The 27,151-nt window shown below is 38.7% G+C and overlaps 1 protein-coding gene across 2 annotated transcripts in view; it reads right to left on the bottom strand.

The window, feature by feature from the left end:
* The window catches only part of NSMAF (neutral sphingomyelinase activation associated factor), a 38,615-nt gene extending 12,411 nt beyond the window's left edge, over positions 1-26,204 (bottom strand). The window contains exons 1-17 of one of the 2 annotated variants that reach the window (XM_030445967.1): positions 25,838-26,204; positions 14,785-14,874; positions 14,607-14,685; positions 14,440-14,507; positions 14,317-14,353; positions 11,732-11,782; positions 8,163-8,234; positions 7,738-7,785; positions 7,559-7,611; positions 6,913-7,042; positions 5,874-5,945; positions 4,927-5,035; positions 3,657-3,833; positions 2,619-2,698; positions 1,099-1,189; positions 941-1,004; positions 755-806 (exon numbers count right to left, since the gene is read on the bottom strand). In XM_030445967.1, coding sequence (XP_030301827.1) covers positions 755-806; positions 941-1,004; positions 1,099-1,189; positions 2,619-2,698; positions 3,657-3,833; positions 4,927-5,035; positions 5,874-5,945; positions 6,913-7,042; positions 7,559-7,611; positions 7,738-7,785; positions 8,163-8,234; positions 11,732-11,782; positions 14,317-14,353; positions 14,440-14,507; positions 14,607-14,685; positions 14,785-14,874; positions 25,838-26,136 — 1,572 coding nt within the window. In that variant the 5' untranslated portion in view covers positions 26,137-26,204. The remainder of the gene's footprint in view (positions 1-754; positions 807-940; positions 1,005-1,098; positions 1,190-2,618; positions 2,699-3,656; positions 3,834-4,926; positions 5,036-5,873; positions 5,946-6,912; positions 7,043-7,558; positions 7,612-7,737; positions 7,786-8,162; positions 8,235-11,731; positions 11,783-14,316; positions 14,354-14,439; positions 14,508-14,606; positions 14,686-14,784; positions 14,875-25,837) is intronic. The other variant, XM_030445968.1, reaches the window with a different exon arrangement.
* Positions 26,205-27,151: the final 947 nt, after the last annotated feature.

Consider the following 27,151-nt stretch of genomic DNA (forward strand, 5'->3'; position numbering starts at 1 on the left):
TAAATTTGGAGTGACAAATATTTTTAACATATAATGTTAAATACTAAGAACATCTTCAGAACTCTAATTTGCATAGCTACGGTCTCATTTAATCAGTCAAGACAGAAATCTAGAATAAAACTACAACGATGACAAAAGTTTCAGAAGTCAGTTTTTAAAGGCCATCATAGCTAACCAACCTTAATTCCTTTACCATTAATTATAGATTTTTTTATTTTAAAGAAGTATCACTATATTAAATTCCTTTATCAAAGAAACATTATTTAACAGTATCCATTACTTTGACAATTAATCATTCTCAACATATTCTACAAGTTATGACTGCTATAAAGGCTCAAGAAACAAAGATAAAACTACTGTGGTTTAACCTCTCCAGATGTACTGTGGTAATACAGCCAAATCCTTATGAGACTTCAGCAGACAATACATAAAATTGCATGTTTTCAGCCTTAATCCACTTTGACAATTCCCACTTATTTCAGTAACATATTAACGACGACACTTCTGCTACACTAAAAGCCAGAAGCCAGACAAACAACCATGGTGTTACAGAGAATGAAGTTAGAAATCTTGAAGGATTAATGAAACAGCCAACAGCCTTGAAACCAACCTTGCCAAATAAAACAAAAACAACAAACCAAAAAACATCCAAACACACCCCACCCCAAAACTCTCAAATCAACAGAAAACATCTGAGAAAGGAAAGCTTAGTACAGGTACCAAGAAGGACTTGAATAATTTTCCATCCATTTACCTCTTTGAAATCTGTTGCACCATCCAAACAGTTTTTCCAGGTTTCTGCAAGACTAGATAACACACACTAATCACATATTTGTTAAAAAAAAAAAAACAACCCCGCAATAATTTTTAAGGCTTTGCACTCCCAATGATGCATATTTTAAAACAAAACCAACATAGTTATAAAGAAGTGTAAACAAACCTGTTGAACATTCTGTCAGCATGATCAAACTTTCCATTCTGCAAACAGAGCATGTATTCTGGAGCTAGGGAGAGAGGAAAGAAATCATCAGCTTGTTCCACAGCTTGTCCTCACTGGAGGTAACCATCTGCTCAGAGAGCACATAAAAGCTGTCTTACCAACTCTAACAAGATAAAACAAAACATAACCCGGAGATGAATAATGGCTCCCATACATGAACTTAGGCTCTGTCATTTCCTCATAACGTGTCTGCAACATGTGAAGAAGAAAGAGATGTCTGTTTAAAATCAGCACTCCTGTTTTCCTTCAATATTGAACACATACACACTTCATTTTTTTTTTAAAAGGCATAGATTGAGACCACCCCCAACTGTTTATTTGTTTATTTGTTTTTTCTAACAATGCAACAAACTCTAAGTTGTAATAACTACACAGCTTGAATCAGATCACTAAATAGTTAGGGAAAAAGAGTTGCTAATATTTACTATCAAGAATTACCAAGTTTTCAGCTTTTTTTCCTCTCTCACTTTCACACATGACTGCAGTGACTCAACTTCAAAAGACAGCAAACAAATACTTCCTTTTTGTGTTTTGTATGAAGCTGGAGTATGGAAGAACATACTCATTTAATTCAACCTGAAAGATTCCCTTCTGTCTGAAGCTCCTAGGCTTCATCCCTAAAATCTATCATTATGTAAATAAAATTACTTGTACTGCAGAACCTTGTACATGAGACTGTTTGAGAAAACAGTCAGATCTTAGAAAGAAAACTTTATTTATTGTAACTGAAAATGTAATATTGATCATGTTCTTACCTTCCACATCCTTAGGAAGCTTTATGATGTTAAAATATTTAACTTTTTTGTCAATATAATAGAGTTAATTTTTCTTTTTAATGCTTTATTAAGAACCAATAAAGATTCCAAAACATTAAATATAGTTATGTTCTGTACATGATTTTGGAACAATTAACTACTCTAGAAGACAATGATTTCATACAAAGCATCAGCAGCCAAAAAATTGAGGACCTTCTAATCCTGAAAGGACCTTCTAATCCAACTATGTGCTTGACTGCTTATGAAAAACAAACTTTGAAAACTGGAAAAAGTTTGTGCACAGTTATCTGCACGTGGAAATTTCAAGTTGGTGCTCTCATCTCCATGGGTCCATGTTTCTTCCCTTTGAAGGGCTATTCCTGAAATCAAGCATTTTTCTGAAACGGAAACACTTAAGTTTTCTACTGATTTTTCTTGTTTAGTTCATACATGTATTTTACATTATGCATTTAAAACCACTGGTCTTGAAGTTTTGTATTTCTGTATGTGTTTACAGTATCTTAGTGCCTGCCATACAAATACAGTTAGAATAGATAAATGGATTTGAGGATCTTATTTCAAAAGTGAAGCAAAACATTTAAAAGCATACACATATGAAATGGTAGGAAGAGAGAGAAAACAGATTCAAATAATTTTAAATTAGTACTGATAAAAGCAATATGGATGAAATCAAGCTGAAAATAAATATGGTATGTTTGTAGGTAAGCTTACTTCTGATAAGGTTTATGGTTAAATAGCTACATAATTCACAAAGCTTGCTTGACAAAGGTCTTTTTATTGCAAATATGTAGAAGGCCCAAATGCAGCACATAAAAGCATACCAATAGTCTACATATACATACCAATAGTCTATCCAGCCTTTCCTTATTCAGGGCACCAATTGGCTTACTAAGGTCACGGAATGTTTCAGGCTTTGTCAGATCTAAAAAAAAAAATCATAGTTAGACTATATGCATTCTACTTGACAGGAATGTACCCTCATCAGCAGTGAAAAACAAAAGAAAAAACTTCCCATACAGCAACAATACAAACAAAAACCACCACAGAACCCCTCCAGGATTTTTCTCTGCTGCCCAACTGCAAACCACTGAAGTCTTAATGGCTACTTGTCTTCCTCCTTCCAAGCAGACATAATGCCATACCTCTTGCTTGAGAGCCAGTAGTAGTCACACATATGTGACAGCTTTTGTAACTAACATCACCTAGTCAATACAGGTCCTGCTACCTGAAGCACAAAAGCAGTTGGTATTGTCTTCTTTCTATTCATTAATTATTCTGTCAGGCTACAGTTAAGTCCCACCAAAAAGTCAGATGGAGACATTTCAGTGGGACTCAGTGTTCATCATTGGCTGATGAACACTGTAAGACTCCCCTACTCCACTCCTTGTTCTGCTCGTAGAAAGAACTAAATTTCACTGTAAGACTCCCCTACTCCACTCCACAATCCTCAAAAGGACAAACTTTCAACACAAACTGCATTAAGACCCTTAATAAAATATAAGCACAAGCCTCGTTAGCCTCTTCTGTTCAAGTTGCAATGCTAAAAATTGGAAAAGAACACCTGGATTCTACACATTTCAATGGACCTAACTTTCACAGAAAGTCTCTGAATGCTCAGCACTGTACTGCTCATTTTCCAAATGACCAGGCAGATAATTGGTACCTAATCAATATGTGAAGAGTGAGTTATTTACCAGAAAAAGGTGAGGTATTTTGTCCACTTATGTCCAGAGGAGGGGTAAGTGCACGAAAAAACATCCCATATCATTAATACCATGTGCATTTTGATGTACCATGAACTTTATGCAGGGTAAAAACCTTCCCTTGTAACATTTCAGGTTGGACATGATGCATTAACATATCTTTTTGTATACACATACCCAATACTGAACTAGAGTAGTCTGCTATGATCCAGGGAAATACAGGATACTGGGAGAGATCATTGCAGCTTCTATCAGCCAGATTGTTGAGATGAAGAAGATACTGGTAATTTGTTATATGTCCTCGCTGCCATTGCAACATATAACTTTCAGCTGTGTGTTCTGTTATATGGTTTTCTAAAATAAAAGAAAACATTAAGAATGTTAAGGTTTGGTGTTCCACTTCCTCCAAATTATACTGTGATTAATATTATGGAAGGTATCATACTTTATACATTTTTAAAAGATGTGTTCAAACAGGCCTAAATTGCATTAAAAAAACCAAAAAACAAACAAACATGTAGAAAGAGTCCTGACAGCAAACACAGAAACACAGAAACATGGATAGGAAATAACTTGAACATTTATGGAGGTGTAGAAAACTTTTTGCAGACCATGAACAGCTCACTTGGAAATCAGGCAGAGTCTATGATTTCAAATTTCTAGAAGCAGTTCTGGTAGAGTTAAGAAAAAAAAAATATATTTTCCTGGTGGACAACTAAGGATACTGACTAACAAAGACTAGTAGAAAGAAGTCCCATATATATGTAAATAGGATTCAGTTTCAGAACCACTGAAACGGAGTGATGAGAGGAAAATAAAACTTCACCACTACTCAAAAAAGTCAGAATTGAGTACCTGAAGCTTCTGTTTGAAACACGAGGCAAAGGCTCAAGACATTTAACTGCGCTACCCTCTGCTTAACAGCTATAACACAAAGGTATGATGCTTATGTGCTATAACACAAAGTTATGCTCCAGAATGACCCTGATTTAATTCTGCCCTTCTATCCTAGAATGAAACTAAAGAGGCTTCTTTGTTACCTTTAGCTGAGTGGATCTGATTTTCCCCTTGCTTCAAAGATGAAGTGTTTCACATTTAGTTTTTTCTTGGTTTGTTGTTTGTCTTTTTAATTGTTTGCTTTCAGACTTATTTTTGATTGCCTTCTTTTTTCTTTTTAACATATGCATATTCAGTTGCACATCAAAAGCATCATTAAGGTGAAATTAGTTCTATCTCAGCTTTCACCCTTTGCTTTTCAAGCATAAAACCAGAATATATGTAAGTTTGCAACATTCCTTCTGAACTTCACTAACTTCTATGAAAAATTTTTAGGATTAGTATTTCTTTTTTTTCTTCCCATTCTTCCCATAAATCTAGAGAACAAAACCCAGACAAATTTCACCTCACAAGATACTACAGACCAAATGAATAAATAAAGAGTGCAAACCTATATATGTTGCAATAAGGAAATAGAGCTCATCTCTGTCTTGATAGTTGTAGAATTTCAAGTAGATGTCAGAACATAGATCATTTTCTGTGCAAAATACTTCAAGTCCCTTTGAAGTGAAAGGAAAGGAAAACATAAATGACAGCAATTACTGACTAGCTATAATACTATTTTTATCAGAATATTCTTGTTACTAATATCTAAAACTTAGGACTCTAAACTAGGCAACAGTTTTTCCCACAAAGTCTAATATTTTTCCCATTTCCAATCACAAAAGCATTCAGTTTACACCCAAATGAGCAAATGGCTTTGTAACTGTCCACAGATTGGCTCTGTCTTAATTGGTTAAGCACAGGTAATACAATTTTTTGTGTTAAGTGAATGGAGTGAAGCAAAGAGCTAAACATCCACTTAGCTTAAATGTGTTTTGAGGCAGAAATTTTGCTCAAGACTGAAATGTCAGTGTAAACACTGAAAACATGCAACTGAGGTTCCACTGCAGCACTCTTGTCATCCCTCAGTCATGCCAGGCCTCATCACTCCACACTGGTCTTAATTTGAAACAGTGATCAAGCTCCCTCCATGAATCAATCCAGAGAGAAAATACACTGTGAAAAAGCAATTCATTCTGTCCCAAGATAGGTGTTTGAAATAAACAGAATGAATTGCTCCCTGGAGGTACTCCCTTCTCCCTTCCCCTACACTGTGTTTATGAAAGAAATTTTTCATCCTTGACAGGGTTCACTCTTCACATTTTCATCTTTTTGCCAACACCGGGAACTAAAACACTTTAAAAAGAGAAAGGATCTTTCGAGTGCTGTTTACTACTTAATCCAGAGCTTTCAAAACCATGTAGTTTTTTACCCAATGATGTATGCAGATTCAGCCAGTCATTTTAAGAAACAATATATATAGCAAGACATCAAAAAAACTCTATTTGATCTTACCAGTGGCATTAACCCATGTCTTCTTTTATAGATGCGGCGCACGTTTTGCAGCGTTATTTGTACTACTGGTTTCTGTGGGGAGTGAGGGAAGGCAAAGAAAAGATGGAGATATTTTATAAGGTATATATTCTTCTCCATTAACTTCCCTGGTCAATCTGAAGTTTCTCTTGATTAGGCATACTAATAATATGAAAACAATACCCATCCATGTCATTTTATCGGTGGTGATATGCAGTTGTGTTAAAAAAGAAGCAGCTTGTCTTTGCTGTCATTTTTTTTTCTGACCAGGAAAGCAGTTCAAGAATATAATAAAGAATAGTATATTATCACCCGAGTCTGCCGCCAGTTGTAGCAATCATGCAAGAGAGGGTCAGAACAGAAGAACCCATATTAAAACCAAGGAATCCATTGGGATGCTCGGCAAACTGCTTGTCAATGGTGCCACCCGGTGGACAGAAACCGAATGGCATTTTGCACGCTCAGCCGTGAAACATTTTCGTTGTCAGGACATACTTTGAGCACACTAGTAACCTTCTGAGACTGTCGCTGCTTTAGAACTTTGTCACAGAAATTGCAGTCAGTGGCATGCACACAGTTTTCCTCTAGAGAAAGAAATGATCGGTTTAACAGAACACCTGTTTAAGATCTTTCAATGTAAACTAAAAGTACCTAAAGCTCTCACTTAGGTTGGAACAGCATCACAGAGTAAGATAAATTTCTTAATTTAAGTTAAATGTTACAAGAAATAGATCTTTAAACATTAATAGAGGATGAGCAAATAACACTTTGTGCTTTGGCAGCAGGAGGTCATCATCAAAGCCAGTTAGCGCAGAATAAAGGCTCAGAAGCAGAGATGCACCGAATGCCATGGAGCAGCACGGATCAAAGGAAAACTGAGCTTTGGATTGTAACTGAAAATGGAGTCTTGGAGATGTGCTGCTACATGTACACTGAAGAGAAGTTACACAGAAAATGAAACCCGTCCATTAGAGGGGCAGTGTGCTCACATCTTACACAAGACCATCTACGAGGCACTTACAGGGTATCCATTAAGAGGTTGGAAGTACAAGTTAGCATCAGTAACACACACATGCCCTGGATTAGTCACCAGTGGTGTCACCATTTCTGCTTTACATTCCATATGCAGCGTTTCAGAAATGCTTTGAAATCTACAAGTGAAGAAAGGGAGTAAGTTTACCTCCAGCTCTTTCTTAGGTAGAGCTACCCTTGAATTCTTTAAAAATGTTTTTAGGCTAGCTTGCAATCTTGGGACATCAGAACTGGGACTTCATTTGAGACATGGGACCTCATTTTAGCCTCTTTTAGACATGAAGAAAGTTCTTTGTTGAGACCTTCAGTTTAACAGACAGTCTAGAAAGGAAACCTGCTATGTTCTGCACCAGTCTGAGCAGTAAGCAGTTAATTTTTCTATACAGACCTTAATTTTGCAACAAATTCACGAACTAACAAAACAGTTTGGAGCAAGACAAAAAAGTAACATGTTCATCTTCTCAACACAGAATTTGCCATGCTTCATTTTGGGTGATTCAGAATACAGCTAAGATAACTCTCCAAATTACAGAGCTTATGCTGCCCCAGAAAGCACCTACTAAGTACTGATGCAGCTGACTAAACAACCAACAAGCTGAAAATAATTTCCCAGTAGAAACTGATTAGAAAGATACCTGTTTTTATCAAATGAAGTTCTCGCCAAGCGTGACTGCAATATAGCAGTTATCTAACATGGGGGAAGAAAAAAAGTTAATATAGTCTATGATTCAAGTGCAATTTGAACTTCATTATTAAATAGTAATATCAGAATTTCATTATTAAACTCTGGTGTCAGAAATAATCAGATAATTACCATGGCAGCTTGATCTCCCATTTTATCTAGACAAGACGCCCTGTAAAGCTAAAGAACAGTGAGCTTTAAGTGAAGTAGCACAGAAATCTCCCATGCAGCTCAGAATTCAATAGAAACTGGGAGGGCTTTAGCATTCTCGGTGACAGAATACTAAAAGAGCTATTATTTTTTCTTTTTAATGTAGGACATGTTTGTTCATTGCTACTGTCATGTTATTACTTTGTCTATATACTACGACCCGACATGATAAAAGCCAATAAGGGTAGCTTAAAACAGATGTCAGAACTAGCTGTTGTGTTCAAGTGCTATATTTTAAAAATAAATACTTCAAGAATTTCATTTTGAGAGTAAATATTTAATGAAAGCTCTCCATTAAATATAAAAAATTATGATGAATTGTGTAAAGATACTAAATAACCACATACCTGATGTAGAGTTTGCACAACATCTCCTAGTTTCCCAGGAACATCCAATTGGAATACGTATTCTGTTGTACCCTAAAACCACATGTGAATTTACTACAGAGAAGCTTAAAATAAAGCTCAGGGCAAAAACCAAAACATCTAAAATCAAAATATCCAGAAACGTGGTCAAAGCATGCAGCATAAGACACATCTTAAACATGATTTTTTTTTTTCCCTTACAAATATATCTTCCCTGTGGTAAGCTCTTTGTGAAGTATTTGGTCTGCTATTTAATACCATGCAACATAATAGCTTTGAAGTTAACAGAATAACATAATGTAAACATCAGTAAGAGCAGAACTTGTATCTTCTCTTTCTTCTTTAGCATTAGGTAAGAACATGTACGTGTAGAACTAATAAATGACATGTTACATTTAAGCAACTACTGTGTATCTTTTTGACAAAAGATACCAGCCCATCAAATCTTTAGGCTATAAAAGTTACCATTCTCCTCTACAAAGTTTTCAGCTGAAAAGATCCCAAATCCAATCATAACCCATTTTAACTATTCATTTTTAAAATCCTCTCTAGCACATCACCTAGCATATGTGGCATACTCATTTTTTCCCCTCATCAAAGCTTTCCCAGCTTTCTTAAATGTTACTTCATAGTATCTGTTTCTGGTTTTCACTTAAGTTTATTAAAAGCATGTGAATGGATCAACTAGTACCAGTTCTTACACATAACTCATATTTAGCAAAGGTGGTGGGATTCCTTTATGTCCTCTGAATGCAATATAAAACTGGTTTAACACATTCCTGTAGGGTTTTGTAATTTGTCAGGCTAGACTTTAAAAAAAAAAAAACCAACCAAAAACCAAAAAAACAAACCCCAAAACAAGCCAAAATAAAATGTGATCAAAAAGACTACAAGATGACACTGATCACTGGATACAATTGGATTAATTTAGAATGGAAGGGAAGAAGACATGGGAAACTAGATGACCTTCAATATTATGTATCTGAGCTGAACTAACAGCAATCCACAGGGAAAGCATACTTCAGGAAGCAAAGGGAGCTGGAGTAAATGGACACAAGATATTCAGTAGCATTTTTGATAAAAGCCTTGTAACATTTCACCCAGAGCATCATTTTCCTTCAAAAGGGAAAACCTGCCTCTTAGGAATCCTGGTGGATAATCTGCAAGGATTGCTTACAGCCAACAGTGTAAAAAGCTGTGAGCAGTTCTCTGAGTAGCTCTCTTTTGTAAAGGCAACAGCTCAATATTTTGTAACTGATCTGAAACAATCGATGCAAGACACGAAAGATAAAATGTGCAACCAGATTCCTGCATCAGTGAAGCATCTGGAACTGGCAACGATTGAAGTCAAACTATATTTCTTGTTTTAATATAGCAGAAACATAGCTACACTTTTGTGAAGTGGATCGTAATGTTTAACTGTCAGCAATGTTTTAGGTATGAATGAATCTTGACTTAGGAGAAAATAAAGTGAAAAGTCTTCCAAACAGCCCTTTGGATTCTTTTCTTTTTCACTGTGCTGGCAATGTAGTAATATATTTGTATGACACTTAATAAATCTTGCACATGGATGTAAATCAGAGAGGACTAGAAAGGGAAACAAAGACTAGAAGGCAAAACAGGTTCAACTAATGAAGAATGAATGACATAAAGCAAACAAACAACAAAAATTGAAAAATCATAGTTTAAAGACAGATTTAGTTGCATAAACAACCCAGAGCAGCTGTTGAGAGAACAGAGATCATCTCTTGCCTCTTTGCTGTTCATTACAGTAGCACAAATTTATAGGCTCCATCATTACAGCCAAATGTCAGGTCCTGCACTTTGACCACAACAGCCCCCAGCAGCACTACAGGCTTGGGGAGGAGTGACTGGAGAGCTGCCCAGCAGAGAGGGACCTGGGGGTGTTGATCGGCAGCTGGATAAAGGTGAGCCAGCAGTGTGCCCAGGTGGCCAAGAAGGCAAACACCATCCTGGAGTGCCTGAGAAATACTGTGTCCTGCAGGACCAGGGAGGTGATCCTGCCCCTGTACTCTGCCTTACTGAGGCTTCAGGTTGAGCACTGCGTGCAGTTCTGGGCACTGCAGTATAAGAAGGACATTGAGGTGCTGGAGAGGGTGCAGAGAAGGGCAACCAAACTGATTAGGGGTCTGGAGAACAGGGCTTATGAGGAGAGCCTGAGGAGGAGGCTCAGGGGAGACCTCATTGCTCTCTACAACTACCTGAAAGGAGGGGGTAGCCAGGTGGGGGTTGGTCTCTTTTCCCAGACAACTTTCAACAAGACAAGAGGGCACGGTCTTAAGTTGTGCCAGGGGAAGTTTAGGTTGGATATTAGAAAGAATTTCTTTACTGAGAGGGTGATCAGGCATTGGAATGGGCTGCCCAGGGAAGTAGTGAATTCTCCGTCCCTGGAGATATTTAAAAAGAGACTGGATGTGGCACTCAGTGCCATGGTCTAGCAACCACAACGGGTGGTTCAAGGGTTGGACTCGATTGGACTCTGGTTGGACTCTGAGGTCCCTTCCAATCCAGCCAATTCTATGATTCTATGATTCTATGTTCAGTGTGGAGAAGAGGAGGCTGAGGGGAGACCGCATTGTTCTCTACAGCTACCTTAAGGGAGGTGGTAGTGAGACAGATGCTGGCCTCTTCTCTCTGGTGACCAGTGACAGGACAAGAGGATATGGGGTAACGCTCCACCAGGGTAGGTTCAGGTTAGATATTAGGAAAAACTTCACAGAAAGAGTGGTGAGGCATTGGAACAGGTTGCCCAGGGTGGTGGTGGGGGCACCATCCCTGGAGGTGTAAGGTAGATAAAGAGCTACAGTGGATTGTTAGTGGTTGGGGGTTGTAGGGTGGACAGTTGGACTCTATGATCTTAAGAGGTCTTTTCCAACCTTGATGATTCTACAATGCTTGAAATTTCTTACTTGAACAAATGTGTTGAGAAAAATAAGTCTGTTTGCTTCAGATCTTGGGCATATATGGCTTTTAATGACTCTGAATTTCAGTTTTGTTTGTGCCTCAACTCATCTCACATTCCAGGTGAAAACCTCTTACTTCTATGTCTTGAAGCCTCCAAGCTCAAAATCAGAGCCACCCCATCAGAAGAAAGGAAACAAAAGTAGGTTCCAATTTCTGCTATGAGCAGCCACATCCACCATTTCTTTGCTGTGAAACACTCAGCTAGGAAATATAAATTAGCAATCTCATTTCAGGAGTGAGCAGATCTGAGGAGAAGCTGTTTAGCCAGGGTGCAGAGTCCACTGGATACTAGCAGCCAGCTGACAGGTCTGACTCTAGAGAGAACCCACAGAGCTGCATGTCAGGGCAAACAGTAAGCATCGAGTCTGCAGTATGGCTTCCCAGGGACATCAGAAACATTATGGAAGAATTCAGACACTTGTTTTATCAATATGCACAATAACTTTTTTTTTTAAGTTTTATTGTCATATTCCTCAAACTATAATTATCTTACTCTTTCAGAAACGAGAACCTAAATCCTTGCAAAACATTAGTTTGCTAAGAGCAGCACAAAAATATATACTTACTCTTACTGTTTTATAGGGTGCAATAATGTTTCTTTCTTTAATGAGAAAAACCTGAAAGAACAAATGTCGCCATTTCAGTCCTTAAAATATAATTAAATAAATCAGAAGTATGGATGAAGACTAAGAACACAGTTTAAGCAAGCAAAACACTGAGTTGCAATATCCTGCTTTAGCTACCCCAGATAAGCTGCAGAAAAACAATGACCTTTTATAGGAGCTAACTGCAAGAGGGCCAAGTGTCCAATTTAGTTCAGAGGCTTACTTACTTATGTAGTTTGTTAGTGGGGTTTTATTCTAATCATATGACCTTCAGCAAGTTCCAAGATTAAAGCAAATGCACACAGCCATCAGTCTAATCCCACTAAACGGAAATATACTCCCCCTCTTCTCTTCTGGTGGCTCATGCCCTCAGGGTTCTATCCTGATAAGAATTACCCCACAGGGGCAATTCACAATACAAACTACTGTATAAACCTTCTCAAACGAGCCCCTTCTTCCACTGCAAACATTCCGATTCCTGTTCCAGCTGCTATGAACACCACATCTCCTCTCTTATCCAACATTTTTGTTTTGAATGATTTTGTTCTGTAATGTTATTTGTACATCTGAGAGGATCTTCCTTCCCCAAAACCCATATGAAATGACTCTCCTCCTTCAGAACATTCTTACAGTCTGTAGAAGGAACTGACTGCTAGCACACTGGTTTGTAGTTGTAGGTATGACCTTACTCTTTTCTGTCTGAAAGACAATAAGCCAGAAGTATGTTGTGGTTTTGCTTTGTTTGTAGGGAAGGCTCAAACTTACTAAATCTCAGGCTTTAGTGGATTGGTTCTGACTTGCACAAAACACCCTGGAAGGCACCACCAGCTGTCTTCTACTCTGTGGCTCCAGAGAACTGGCTGATCAAAGGGCCCTTCCCAGTGCTTCCATTTGCTTCCCATGGAAAGCACATCTGTGGCTGTAACACTCCAAAGCACTTGTGGCAGCCGCCTCAAAACCAAGAGCAAACACTAAACTTGCAGGAACAGATGTTGTACCATTCTCCAGCCAGAAGCCTTCCTCCTTCCCACTGGGTGACAACAGAGCTCACTTTCACCACACAACCACTCACAGCACCTGCCAGCCAGAAGCAAGCGAGGGGTATGCTTAGCAGTTTCCCAGCTCAGCATGCCTCTAACTCCTGCCCTGAAAACTAATGGCAATTAGTGCCTCGCAGCTGACATCAGCTTGTACAGACCTGTCTCAGGCCAAAGGAGAATAAGAGTCAGAGACACCTGCTTTACACTCAGATCACTCTTCTACACGATAATTAAACATTTTTCTGAGAGCCACAAATTACATTAAAAAGTAGAAAAAAAAAAAAAAAAAGATGGAGGCAGAGCAAAAACTTTAGCACACTGTACTAATTTTCTCTTTTTTAAGGGTTTTCTCCCTATTTTATCTCAGGATAACTTATTATAATCTCCATTATTACTTCATTTTGCTGTATTTTACAGCTGTTTGTTTCCAAGATGCCTGTTATATACAGCAAAGCTTCTTAACCAGCTATAGATTAAGAAAGTTTGAGGGTTTTCTTAAGACTGGTAAACTACACATGGGCGGCATGGGGAGTGGGGGTGCTAACCACATCTGCTGGTTCAAAAGTTAATTCTTTCTTCCTGTGAGATGTTTTTATAAATTTTTTGTTCTTCAGAACATATACTAATGATCTAACATGGAACAACTGGAATACCTTGTTAAAAAAACATTCAATATACAAACTGCCAACATGAACAATACTCCTCAGTTTCAGAAACAGAAGCAGTTTCAAGATGAAATTAAATATACTAATTACTTTAACACAGTCCAGAAACTTATCCAGCATAGGCACTATTAAATTCTTAAATTAATTTCTGACTGCAACAGTACTTAATAAAGCAAGGCTATAGATTTTAGATATTGTTAAAGAAAGATTTTACAAAGAGAACAGAATGCTTAACAGCGTATTTCCAACCTCATCTCTATCCTTTCCTGAAATAAAAATGAACATTTTTTTTTGAAAATTTTACAGTTTTGGAACACCTGCAATGTATCAAAGGCTGAAGTATACTACCTTGTTTAACATTAAGTATGAACATATCCAAGTTAACTACAACTCATGATTGAAACTTGAACCCAATATTTCAGGACAGCTACTGAGAATTAGGTGGACTTACAGCACAGCCCTATGTTTTCACAAATATGAACTGCAAGGATCAAAATGTCTTTGCTGTTACCACTACAGGCTGCAGGAAGTAGGAGAAAGCAATATAGCAAGACCAGGACAATGATTAATAACCCATTTAATTTCAGTCTATTCTCCTTATTCATTCAATTCTAAAATTGCCCTAAGCTCCATTATAAAATGAATAGTGTAAAAACTTCTTTATCAAATTAATGATTTAATGAAGTCATTAACAACTTGAAATTCCCAGCATCAACAGCTCCACATTAATGCTAAGATTTCAACATTAATTAGTTTTGTCTCCAGTCCAGCTCCAAGACACTGTTAAAGAATGTAAACTCTCCCATTTATACATCAAGAGTCTATTATATGCAGGTCTTACCTGATTACATACAACAGAAATCCTCCCAGATGTATCCCTAAAATGTAAAGAAGATATAAGAGATGGGTGTTTTAGCTTTAATAAGAGTTAAATACATACTTAAAGCAACTCAAATCCACATACCGTGTGAAAGGATTATTTGTTTCATGATCTTCTGGGGCTTTTATACTAATGCAGTCTCTCAGTGGTATCTGCAGGAAATCATAAGCATACATACTCATACTCCTTTTTAAAAGTTTTTAAAAGAGCATCTTAAGTTACCAAAGAAATTGTAAGGTTATACTACTTACCTTGATAATGGGTTGTATATTGTCATCAGGTTCAAAAATTATTGACTTTGAACAGATTTTAAGAGACCCTCTGAATTTTCTAAAAGGAAAAATAAAAAAAGAAAGTAGTTTTGTATGTGTTAAAGATACACGAGACTAGAATGACTCCAGTAAATAAATGTATGAAAAATATTTGTACCTTTCATCTCTGCAACCATTATTTATAATATGATTAGCTGTGTGCTGCTCGAAGTAATATTCTTCCAGGTTAAGAAGCAGCAGTGAAAACCTACAAATAAATAAAAATTTTTAATTAAAAAACAAAACACCATAAAATTAATATTCTTAATAAAACATATCAAATCCTTGGGAAGTCTTCCTTGATTTCTGTATCATGCCTCACACTCTGAGAATCTAAATTAACTTTTAAAAAGAACAAACCCATATGGAAAATTTATGTACCCATGAAAAAGATCAATTGATGCTCCTCCAACATATATAAGGTTAGCTATTTGATTTTGTTCACATGTCTCTGGTAGGAACTATCCTAACATAGCCAGGCTTTCCCATCCAGTAACCACTACTTTAGCCCTGATCAGTGTGTATGTCTGTCAAAATACGCAATGACACAAAAAGAGAGGCAGGAACCAATTGCTTGGATAGGAGGAGATTAGATCTTTTTGAAGTAAAGCCAAATTACATTGGTCCAAAGTGTTAAGTGAAAACACAGCCAGGGTTTTATAACACAGCTGAGCCACTTGATGTATACCCTCTGAGGAAGCTTTACCTTCCTCTCCAACTATATTTTTGCACTTTCTCTTACCAGCACCAGTGCCTGTTCAACCCCACAGGAAGCCTGTTTGCAGACTAATCCACTAGACATAGTGGATCTCAGCAAATAGAGAATAGATCTCAGCAAAAGAAAATAAATAGTAAAAAAAATCTGTAGTCTTCTAAAGTATTTAGAGCAGTATTTAGTGTTTAGTCTGGAGAAGAGAAGGCTCAGAGGAGACCTCATCACTCTCTACAACTCCCTGAAGGGATGGGGCAGCCAGGGGGGGTTGGTCTCTTCTCCCAGGCAGCTCTCAGTAAGACAAGAGGGCATGGACTTAAGCTCTGCCAGGGGAGGTTGAGGTCAGATATTAGGAAGAAATTCTTTACAGAGAGGGTGAGCAGGCATTGGAATGGGCTGACCAGGGAGGTGGTGGATTCTCTGTCCCTGGGGGTTTTTAAGAAGAGACCGGATATGGCACTCAGTGCCATGGGCTGGTAATTACAACAGAAGTGGATCAAGGGTTGGACTTGATGATCTCAGAGGTCCTTTCCAACCTGGCTGATTCTGTCATTCTGTGATTTAATTGCAGGATCATAGTAATACCAGTGGTGGTAGGAGGTAAATGCAAATAGGCTAAATTAAATAAGAAACTGTTTTCTAACAATTTAACCTTAAAAACTGTTTCACATGATTAAATCTTTACTAACAGGGTAAACACACACCTCTGTCACCTATGTGCTTCAGCTGTGGGGAATGACAGCAGTAGAAGCAGAAGCACATCACTTCAACAGCTTGTTTGTACATGGCACTGCCCCATCTGCTGAAATACTTAAGAGTGTATATTCACATCCATGCTTGGAGCTTTTTGCAATGCGTTCGTGATGTGCTCCATGAGAAATGCCCAGGACAATGCTAACAGACCTCGTGTCCCCAGAGCAGCATTCAAAGAGCACTAAACATGTCAAGAGTTCACAAAATGAACTGAATGTATTGAATAGCCTGCTTGTTAAGAAAGCATATTTCACAATACAAAAAGCAGCAATATTGGAAAATACATCTTATTCAGGTAAGGTTTGTGCCATGCCTGTGTTATATATTAAACAGACCATAACAATAAAGGTTTACTGTAACTGGAAATAACAGTAGGGCCATATATTCAAAGCTGCTGTGTTCAAGACACTTTGTCCTAATGCTCTGTTTCTTTTTCCAAACAATATACTCTTTATCTCTCCTTCATTGAAAACAGTTTTTTTAAGATGCCATTAAGAAATAACTGATATTAAAATGCTAGAAAAACACATGACTAAGAACTGCATAGGCCATACAACACTCCTGAAGAAAATTCAACACAAATCTCAACGTATCCTTGGCCTCTACTCCAGTTGTTATTACACAGCTCTTTAATATCTCTATAGTTTCAGTGGACTTTTAGGGGCTTTGTCTTTAGATGTTCTTTCTCAGAAGACTTCACTTGCCTCATGTTTCTCATAGAAGTCTGTTCTTCAAACCTACTACTACTCATGATACTGTGTTCTAGCAACAGGTGTAAACTGAATTTCCAAGTTTCTGAGGCCATGGTGCCTTCAAAAGCACTAAATCATTATTTTCATAATTCGTTTGATCATCGACTTTCAGGAAGCTGAAAATAGAGCACATAGTTCTATATTTTAAGGAAAAAAAGCTTCACTAAGAAGAGTCTACAAGTTAAGGGGAAAGAAGAATATGAAACCATAGCAGCTTCCACACAGTTACCATTAAATTCCATTTTTCAACACATCATCCAATTGAAATCATCTGGAACATACTTAAAATTTCTGAGAATTCGCAAACTCTCATCTAGTAAGTACTATCACATTTTGATTGAAGCTTTTAAATAAAGCTGTCTTTGGATATATAAAGAGCAATTCACCATCATAATTTTTTTCTTTCTAGTGCATATAAGCATGTCTATTCAGCTTATTATCCAAAAGACTAAATATTTAAATTACAAAAGTTCATAACAAATACCCAGGTTTGTTCAGAAAAAAAAACAGGGAATGGACACTATTGACATAGAGAACAATCAGCTTCACAGTGATGATGTTTGTGGCCTCACAGTTTTTCTTCCAAGAAAACTGGTACCACCTGGCTGATGAAACTAATTTCTGAAATTCTTCATTCTTGACCTCCTTCCTTTGTTTCCATCTAGTCTTTCAACAAACTCCTCATGTTTTTATACTCTTTCCAAATGCACTTGTTGACAGCACTGGTAATTAATGTACTTTCAAGTCTTTGGTAACTGCATACATTCAAGATAAACTATGTTTTTACATCAAAACATTAGCTCTGTTATTCACAGTAATTCCATCATGCTTACGTAAGCCAAAAGTTCTTTTTCAAATTTCTCAGTATAACCACCCCTTAGAGACTGTTGTATCATTAAACTCAACACCACAGGCATCAACTCATCTTCCTAGACTACCCAGCTTTACAGGGAGAGCACTGCTGGAGAACTTGCTGAACACAAGCCACCTCCTACACTGCTTTGGCACACTCACTTTCTGATGTCAGCTGTGATGTCTTGACAATGGGTTATACTGCTGGCAGCTGTCACAGCATTTTTCTCCAATCATTGTACACCACATAGGCCAGGTGCATTTTCCACATTCTATCTGAACTTCCACACTCTCCACAGAACCTGGTTCTCTCCACCTGGTTCTGCAGCCTCTTCCAAGCATTTCTGTGCTTATTGCTACTCTATTACTTGCAAGTCACATTTACTCTAATAATGCTTTCCTGTATTTTCAGGCTGCAACGAGTCACTTCTGCAGGCAGAGACAGATACCAAATCTCCATAAATACAATGGTCCACCTCCAATCTTCTCAAGCACTAAATCTTCTCAAGAATCCAAAGATTCTGTCACAAGACAGTGTACCTTTTCAAAATTCCACCTTTCTTGGCCATACCATATCCTTCAAACCACACAACGTCACTGTCTGCTTTTCCACTAGGACAAAAGAACATCATAAGCTAACAAGTGTTGATGTCCTTTTTCCTGAAGTCCACTGCTTGCATACACAGATTAAGCCCATGTTTCACTCTTTTTCATGATACTGCTACTGTGTTCCAGATCTGTGGAGTTTGTGCATTGCTTTTTCTCTCAACCTTTTGATCACTCATTACAATAATCCCTCTTCATCTTCTTTCTACACATAAATTTCCAAGCTCTAGTTACAATACCATTTGCAGAAACAAAGTTCTCAAATTAACATCTCAATCACTGGTTGTGTTGGGCTGAAAAATTTAGACCAGTTAAAGACCTTGGAGATTATGAAGCACATTATGAAGCACATGTTGGAATTTCTCAGCTCATGCAAGTCCTGACAGCATACTTCAATTTTGTTGGTCTGTGTAAATGATTCATCGAGTTGTCAAAAAAGGAAAAGTTAAGTCAATATCACCAGATACTACTGGAGTACAGTCAGAGCTTTTTATTTTTACAGAACAGACTTCTTCCACTCATCTAAGTAGAGCCACTGATAGCTGTTTTATCAACAGGGTTCCTCTTGAGAACCATTACTACACAGGATGATACTTCAGGTTTACCAGGAGCAAGGGAACAGATTGGTTTTTGCTATGTTGCATCAGAAGGCAGTGTTGCAAAGCTCTGAAAAAATAAGAAGCCAATCACAATAGCCAGACAAGTAAAGCAATGGGGATCTTCAGTATGCAACTAAGCTGCTGGAGTTTAGGCTGTCTTCCAAAGAACTAAAGAAGGTATTCCAAAGACACATATGATATCCAGCTGATAGACATAGAAAATGTATATAATATCAACTGCTGCACAGTCCTATGACAGGAATTTGTATACTATTCGTATTCTATGCTTGGTATAGATCTAAAAATAATTAATTCTTCTGCGCATGACAGAAAAAACAAAATAAAACCACAAAACAAACCAAACAACACCAAAAACTCCAAACCTAGAGGAACCATCCAGTAGGAAGGGCATGTATGATACCTTGTGCAAAAAACTGACTGAACCTGTAACAGTAGAGACCCATATTTTGGTCTCAGGCCAGTGAGCAGCTGTAGGGTTCCCCATGCTGAGTAAAGAGCAGCACACACTGCAAGCCTATGACTTACCCCTAAAGAACAGGTGGATCCCAAAGCCAATGCCAAGCAAGCCTGATCCCAGCCTACCCTCCCTTACCTTCAAGTCTGACCATAAGACACAACCTCAACAATTAGTCATCCAAGCTGAGGTTCCAGTGAGAAGGATTAGACAATTTCAATAATGCAATTGGTTCCCACCCCCAAAAAAAACCTTTAACAATACCAAAAAATATCTTCCATCCTGTAAGTATCAACTGGGAAATGTATGACACTATCATACCTAAAATGAAAAAAAAGTAATTTTTTTGGTCTTTTCAAATTATCAGCAAGAATTAACATCTGAACAAACAGCTCTGGTTCTAGTGCAAGGACTCCTGTTCCTTAATAAAAAAGGAAAAGGATCTTGTATATGCTCTTGCTGCTTCCAGACCTTTTACTTTATTATAAAGTAATAATTGAATAATTAAAAAACCCCAGGCAAACACAAAAGGATCAAGTTTGAGATATTTTTCTTAGCAGCAGCTTGTAGCTTATTTAATTCATTTTCAAAATGTATAACCCAGTTATTACTTGAAACTTTTTAAGCATAAATGATTTAATTAGTATTTCTTTAAAATCTAATTAGAAAAAGTAATGCTGTATCTTCTGTTGGAAAGAACTCAAATATCTGATGATATAAAATCCTTTGAAATTAAGAAATAAAACTCACACTTTACAGTGTGTTACAGGGTATTTTTATGCTGCTGCCCTAACAAAGGCAGATGTCACAGATTTATGTTTACAAATTCTGTGGCCACCATGCTATTCAATGTCTCACAACAGACTGATGAGGTCAGAAAACCACAGTCATGTCTTTAAGGATCATTTGCATTTGTTTTTATATACTGAACTTGACATAGTAGACACTTTTTAAAAAAGCCATATACTATTTTGGAAATGACAAAGCCAAATAAGACAAGATTTTCAAATAAAGTTCAAACCCCATGAATGCTCTTGTAAGTGGAAAGAGTCTGAAAGATGTTCAGTACCATATAATACAGCTTTTTACCAGTATATTTATCTTCAAAGTCTATCCGATAGCAAACAAAATTTCAGAAAACTTCTGAGATTGTATTTGCTTAACACATGTGATAATTTGAAAATTGGAGCTTCAGAAAAAAAAAAAGAAATCTTCAGCAGCTTCACCATTCCAGCTGAGCCTACCAACTCAAACATGCCTCAGAAATTACTCTGCAATTGTGGACACAATCCACTTCCAACAGAAGAAGCTATCACATTAGCAGACAGATCAGAATACAAGCTTAGTTCAGCTGTGAAATTTCCTCAGGACAGTTCTGCACAAGTTTAGTAACTTGTATCAGTCCATGGAAGGGAACAAGAACTACCAGAGACAGAAAAATGTGAAGTCAGGGGCAAGAACAAGGTAGCCAAGAATGAGAGCTTTCCCCTCAGAGGGCAGCAAGCCTGCACAGCAACTCTGCTATCAGAGAAGCTGAGAGTCAGCTTCCCTTTCCAGGATGACTGCATTAGTAGCATCACTGCCACTATTGGAAGCACCACTGCCTTGAGCTTTGGGGTGGCTGCAAGGACACTTAACACTGTTACACTTCAGGTTTAATGCACACTGTATCTGAAATCATAGCAGTTGAAGCTGGGAAGGGGTGTGGAGAAGAATATAAAAGCTAAGGGGGCTCTACTATAACAACTCACAGCTGGAAAAAAGAAAAGAGTTACTTTAAAAAGCACAAGGACTTCTGCCAGTTTGAAACAGAAGGCAATGTTTTCAGCCACAGCTGTGTCAGTCCACCTGGGAGAGTATGTTGGGGGGACAAGGGAGAAGCTGTGGATAATCACTATAAAGTGGTCATGCCCATCCCCCAGAAAACTTTAATGAGGGCTCTAAAGGCTTCTGTGTTGGAACATCTCCAGTTCACACTCAAAGTTAGAAGTGCACAGAACCTGCTAGAGTAAAGAATTAATCTTGTAACAGTGTACGACAGAGCTGTTGGAGCTCAAAAAGTTAGCACCTAGACTTAAAGTGAGAGGTAAATCAAACCGTGCTAATATAAATTTGCTTGAAGGCTTTTTTCAGATTCTTGTTCTTATATTGTCCTGGAAAAATTATATTAAGAAAATCTGAGAAATTCATAGGGAAGTGATGTGGAAGGTATTTTCTTGTGAAGGGAACCAGTACAGGTTTGAGAAGCAGCTTCAAGAAACAAACAAGCCAAAAAAAAAAGCAGACATCTTCCCAAGAAAAACAGTACTTAATGTACAGCAACAGAAAGCTAAGAAAACCACAGAAGCTAAGAAAACCACAGGTAAGGCTGGTAAATGAGCACAGCAGTGAATAACTCTCATTGCTCTTTTCTAAATATGAAGTAGAAAGTGTCCTATTTCTGTCTTTTTCATAAAGTTCCCATTTAATTGCCACTCAGGAAAGGACTGAGGAATACAAGTCAAGAACGCACCCAAGACCCATTGGAAAACCAGGCACCACTCTAGGTAGCAGGAAAACACTCACAAAACTTCACCTCATATGATGTCATCCTCTACATACAAGGTTTGGGAACCCAAATAGCACTCAAATTTTCCTAGCATTGTTCAGAGTTTACAGCAGAGAAGTGAATCACACTTCACAAGCTAAAACCTGGGGCTTTATAAATCCTGACAAGATGTTACAAAATGTTCTTCAAATAACAAGTGTGCTACATCAGGCTTAGCCTACTCCAGAATTTTACTGTTACTTTGACTGATGTGTCGGTCCCTCTATCCTTCAGTTTGAAAAGATCTCATTGGAGACTCAATGACATGGAGGAGGATGTGTGTGTGCAACACCTCCCCAAAAAAACTACCCCACAATTCATGTTATATACCAACATCACTCACCAACTAAGCACTGGATATGTTCAAATCAGATGTGTATGAATGTGCAGGGACCTTGCTTGTGTCTTGGCAAAAACCCATCTATACCAACCAGAGGACAAGGTACCCCACTGATCCTGCCTTAAATTCTTAATCTGTGACCGAGTTTTTATTATTTCCCATCATGTCATCAGGAAAGTACACACTGGAAATATACTGGAACACAGGGGTTTGAAGTGGTTGATCTGAAACACCTTGCAGAACCAGTTGACCTGATACTGAAGGACATTGCCAGGGATGAAAACACAGGCCAGCCCAAATAAGCAGCAGCCCACAGCTACGTAAAACCAATTCTAAAATTAACCTCCTCCTCAGAAGAGCAAACTGTCTACAGGCCAGCTGCAGAGCTCATTTGGTGATGTTTGCATAAAAGCCTTTGTTAAGGATATTTTGTCCCAACAGAATTAGATGAGGCTACAGATTTAAAATAAATAAATAAATAAATAAATAACCAAATGACCAAGCAGCAGTCACAGAAAAGACTGACCCGTAGGACCTACATGCTGCCAGTAGGTTGCTTCCTGTGAGTGATGCGCCCAGCAGAAGAGATGAATCCCTCAAAGAAAATGTCAACAAAGGGTACAGGACAAACCAGCAGAACTACATTGTAAAAAGCCTCTACATTAAGTGTTAGATTTGGCCATGTTTGGGCACACCTCCAAGAGAACTGAGAACTCAGTTTATAAAGAGACCAACAACCTGAGCCAAACACCATACCACTTAATTTGAATTCCTGCAACTAAAATTGCAAAAAACTAAACCAAAAACTAAACTAAAAAAACCAACCAAACAACAACAACAAAAAAAAAGATTCCTGAGTGTTTTAGGGAGTAAACAAATTGGGTAAGCATGCACACAAAAGTAATCAAAAAGGGATGCAATATCTTAGCTTCCATTACTGTGAACACTTTGGGAAAATGAAAGCAGACGTGAACACAGATGAAATAGAGATAGAATACAGATGAATATGAAGGCAAAAACCTGCTCAGTAGGAACACTGATTTGTTTAATCAAATGTAAAGTAAAACTTGCTCCTTGTTCTCACTGTGAGCACACAGGACATTTCAATACTTTCTTGTTTTGTTTGATTTTTTTTTTCTAGAAAATGGCATACAGTCAGAAAAGTAAGTTTATGTAATCAGATACTGAAATGGTTCAACTGATAAGAGGAAAGAATTTTTTCAGATCACTTAAAATTAATCTAATTTTCCTTCCCCCAAAGCAACTGCATAAGGTCAAGTTTTTATCTACAAAGTATCCTCTTTGTATATTTTCTATACTTTTGTAAGAGTATACTCTCAACCAGAGCTTTTATAGATCACATTACTGTAGAAAGCAATGTAAAAATAAAAACAATAAAAATACCAAACAAACAACCAAAAAACAACAACCATAACCAAACCACACATTAAAAGCAGCTGCCAAAGTTTCAAAAAGTCCTGGTCATCTCACCAGGAAATATCTACACCAAGATCACATAGATCATGAGAAGCCTTGAAGCAGGGGTTGCTGTCTAAAAATTACCCAGTAAGAAAGAGGCTCTGAGAGGCTCTACCTTCAATTAAGTGATAAAGAGCTGGGGGGTTTTGCTGCTGTTTTAAGGCAGGACTGTAAGAAAAAAAGGAAGCAAAATTCAATGTTTCTTATTTGGTACTTCAGAGCCCTAAATCTTTTAAACCATGTAAATGTTTTTAGAATTTCCTAAATCAGAAAAGTGCAGGAAGGAAGGGAATGGAAAAGACCTGATACAGGGTACAAAATATGCACAAATCTATTTTACACAAATATCATTGTTAGGCAAGGGGAAGAATCAGAGAAATGACCTTGCAAATATTTACACAGGAAAAGCTACCAGTGTGAATGAGAACAAGACTCATCTTTCGTGAAGTACTCAAATTACAAACTCAAATAATAAATGATTCCAAATATGAGCAAAAAAAAGTTTCTCATTAGAGACTTTCAGTAGCTCCAGCTCAGTAATGCTGACAGACACTGGTATGTTTGATTTGTTTTCAGGGCTTTTTACGAGATTAAGATCTCATTTGGCTTCTTTGGGTCACGTTTGATGAGTTTTGGCCTGTTTCTCAGCTTCTCAAATATAAGTTGACTATTTATAGTAAATCCTTAGCAGAGCTCATACAGTTTTTCTTCCAGCTTTTCCTACGCTTTACATGGTTTACTTCAAAACTTCTCTTTTTCTTCTACACAGGAAATTTGTCCATTCTCCTTGCATACTCCTTATATTCTCCTTACACACAACTGAAACCACGAACAAGAAGATACAGAAGACAAGAAGAGATGCAGAATATGCCTCTACTTAAACCATCTTTAAAAGCTTTAGCTCTACGGGGTACATAGCTATGAGATCAGAATTTATATGGACAAAGTGAGCCAAAGTCCTTTGTCATGTGGTTTACTCATCAGCAATAAACAGTGCTGAGTAACCAGAAGCATCAGGAATTTGCAGAGGACCTGCACACCAACAAGAATCTGCTGTCAGACCCCTTGGCTCCCTGGTTCCTGCAGCGGGAGGCAAATGGGGTGCCCTGCACCCCCCAAAAAAGAAGACAGCTGTGTTTTCTGCCTGACCCACACCGTTGTATTGCTCTCACCTTGCAGACTTCCTACGTGGAGATACCAAGATTGTGAAGGGGTTTGAAACTGCACAACAAACCAAATGTAGAGAAGCCGCAGAAAATAATGCGGGACGCTAGCTAAAAATAATGAGTAAACTCATTATCTAGCCTGGCACGTGTGATAAACCTCTCTTGTATGTTTAGTTACCCACAGGAATACAAAATAAGAGATTACAGTCAGAAAGCAAGCACGAGGAAATTGCATTTAACACTTTGAGGAGCTACCAGAGTCTGTAATTTAAGGCCCGACACTACACCGATTATAATTCTAGAAAAAAAAAAACAACCCAGCGCCCACATCTGTAGTGAAGCAGAGCTGTAGCTCCATACCATTTACACAACTGAGAAAAAGGAAATAAATAAAACCCTACAGACGCTATTTTCATGCACTTTACAAAAGACGAGCAACACTCTTATTTCCCCAGGTCTGTCCCGCAGCCTTTCCAGCCTCAGTTTTCGGGAATCCTTTGCCATCTCGTTAAAACAGTAACAAAAACGAGGGCCAAGCCCGGCCCAGCAGCTCCTCGCAGGTACCGGCGCTCCGCCGGGTCCAGCTGCCCCCCTCTTGGAGGAGGCCCTCCGCCTCCCCGCTCCGGGGGGCCCCGCGCTTCCCCGCCCCGGCGGAGGGGCACCCGGGGGAGGAAGGGGGAGTGTGGCGCCGGGACACCGCGGCACACGGGCCCTGCGCACCGGTGGGGGAGCGGGCGAGGTCGGCTCAGCCCCAGGGGGCTGCGCCTCCAGCCTTCTCCCCTGGTGCGGCAGCTGAGGCCGACCCGGGGGGACGGGGGGGACCGGGTGCCGGCGAGGCAGGGCTGCTCACCTCTCCTTAGAGTACAGCTCCCGCTCCAGCCGCCGCTTACGGATGAAAGCCATGGAGCCGGGCGGCCTCGGTGCCGCCGTCACAGCAGGCCAGGCCGCGCCGCGCCTCAGGGAGGCGGGGAGAGGCGGTCGGCCCGCGGCTGCAGGGAGGCAGGGAGGCAGCAGGTCTGGCGAGCCCGGCCGGGGGCGCCCGCTCCGTTTATACCGCCAAAGAGGCGGGGGAAGGTAGCAGAAACAGCCGGGGACAAGAGCCAGGCCGCACCGTAGGCTCTGCGCCCTCGCCCGGGCTCCGGCGGCCATGCGGCCCTGCAGGGCCTTCGGGGCGCTGGGCTGCGTCGTGGGAAAGCTGTATCACTGCTCGCCCCTCCGTCTACTCCTTTCCTTAAAGCTTTTGCTGTTTTATTTTTATTTTTGCTGACACGGAGGTACCACCCGTGTCCAGGGCTCATGCAGCAGGGGAAGCGCGGCTTTGGGGGGCCCGAAGCCACGGTGGGCACCGGTCCGGGAGTGTAATGCTTGGGGTGAAAATAGTCTTCCATGTGCGCACGGAGGGTTGTTATATAGCAAATGAGCCTGTTTACTTGCATTTAAATAAAAATTGTAAATACTACACCATTGCGTTGAAATTCCTTCTGCCAATATTGCATGCAACAGATGCTGCCCGGGCAGGAGGTGAAGTTCTGGCAGGTACTGAAAACCTAAAAATAAACGTGTATGGAAGGCGGAGGTAAATAAAAGCCTGTAGTTCATATAGAACACTTCAGTTCATATAAGTGCTATTGGATCTGAACAATTAGGTGTTTACTAACGCGATCTCTTGTGAGGTAGAAAAGTACTGTTTGTTGCAGTTTGATAAGTAAAATTCATAATTGATGAGAGGATGTAATTTTTCACAGCGGAATAAAAAAGCTTGTAGGTCTCAAAGAGATCGTTTAATTTAGATTGATCTCTGTGTTGTGGTTAAATCATTTATATGTTGATCAGTGTTGTGTAAATATTTTTAACTTGTGGCCCCATAAATATGAATCTACAAAGTGTTGTATATGCTGACAAAAGTCTTGTTTTCCCTAATTCTTTTTCAGGGACCTCATAGGCGTGGTTCACAGAATCTAAGGAGGTGACACATCACAGTTTGAAAAGCAGTGATACCATCTAGAGAATAACCGTAGCAAAAACTATTTGTCTCATGGATTTGTAAAAGCACCAGTTTGAAGGAAATCTGAAACACTTGCATGTAGCTTGTACAAACACCAGATGTAATTTATGGATATGTATTAGTCCAATATCCAACCTGAATTATCTATGCTTCATTCCT

This window comes from Calypte anna, chromosome 2 (assembly GCF_003957555.1).
Source record: "Calypte anna isolate BGI_N300 chromosome 2, bCalAnn1_v1.p, whole genome shotgun sequence".
Taxonomy (NCBI): domain Eukaryota; kingdom Metazoa; phylum Chordata; class Aves; order Apodiformes; family Trochilidae; genus Calypte; species Calypte anna.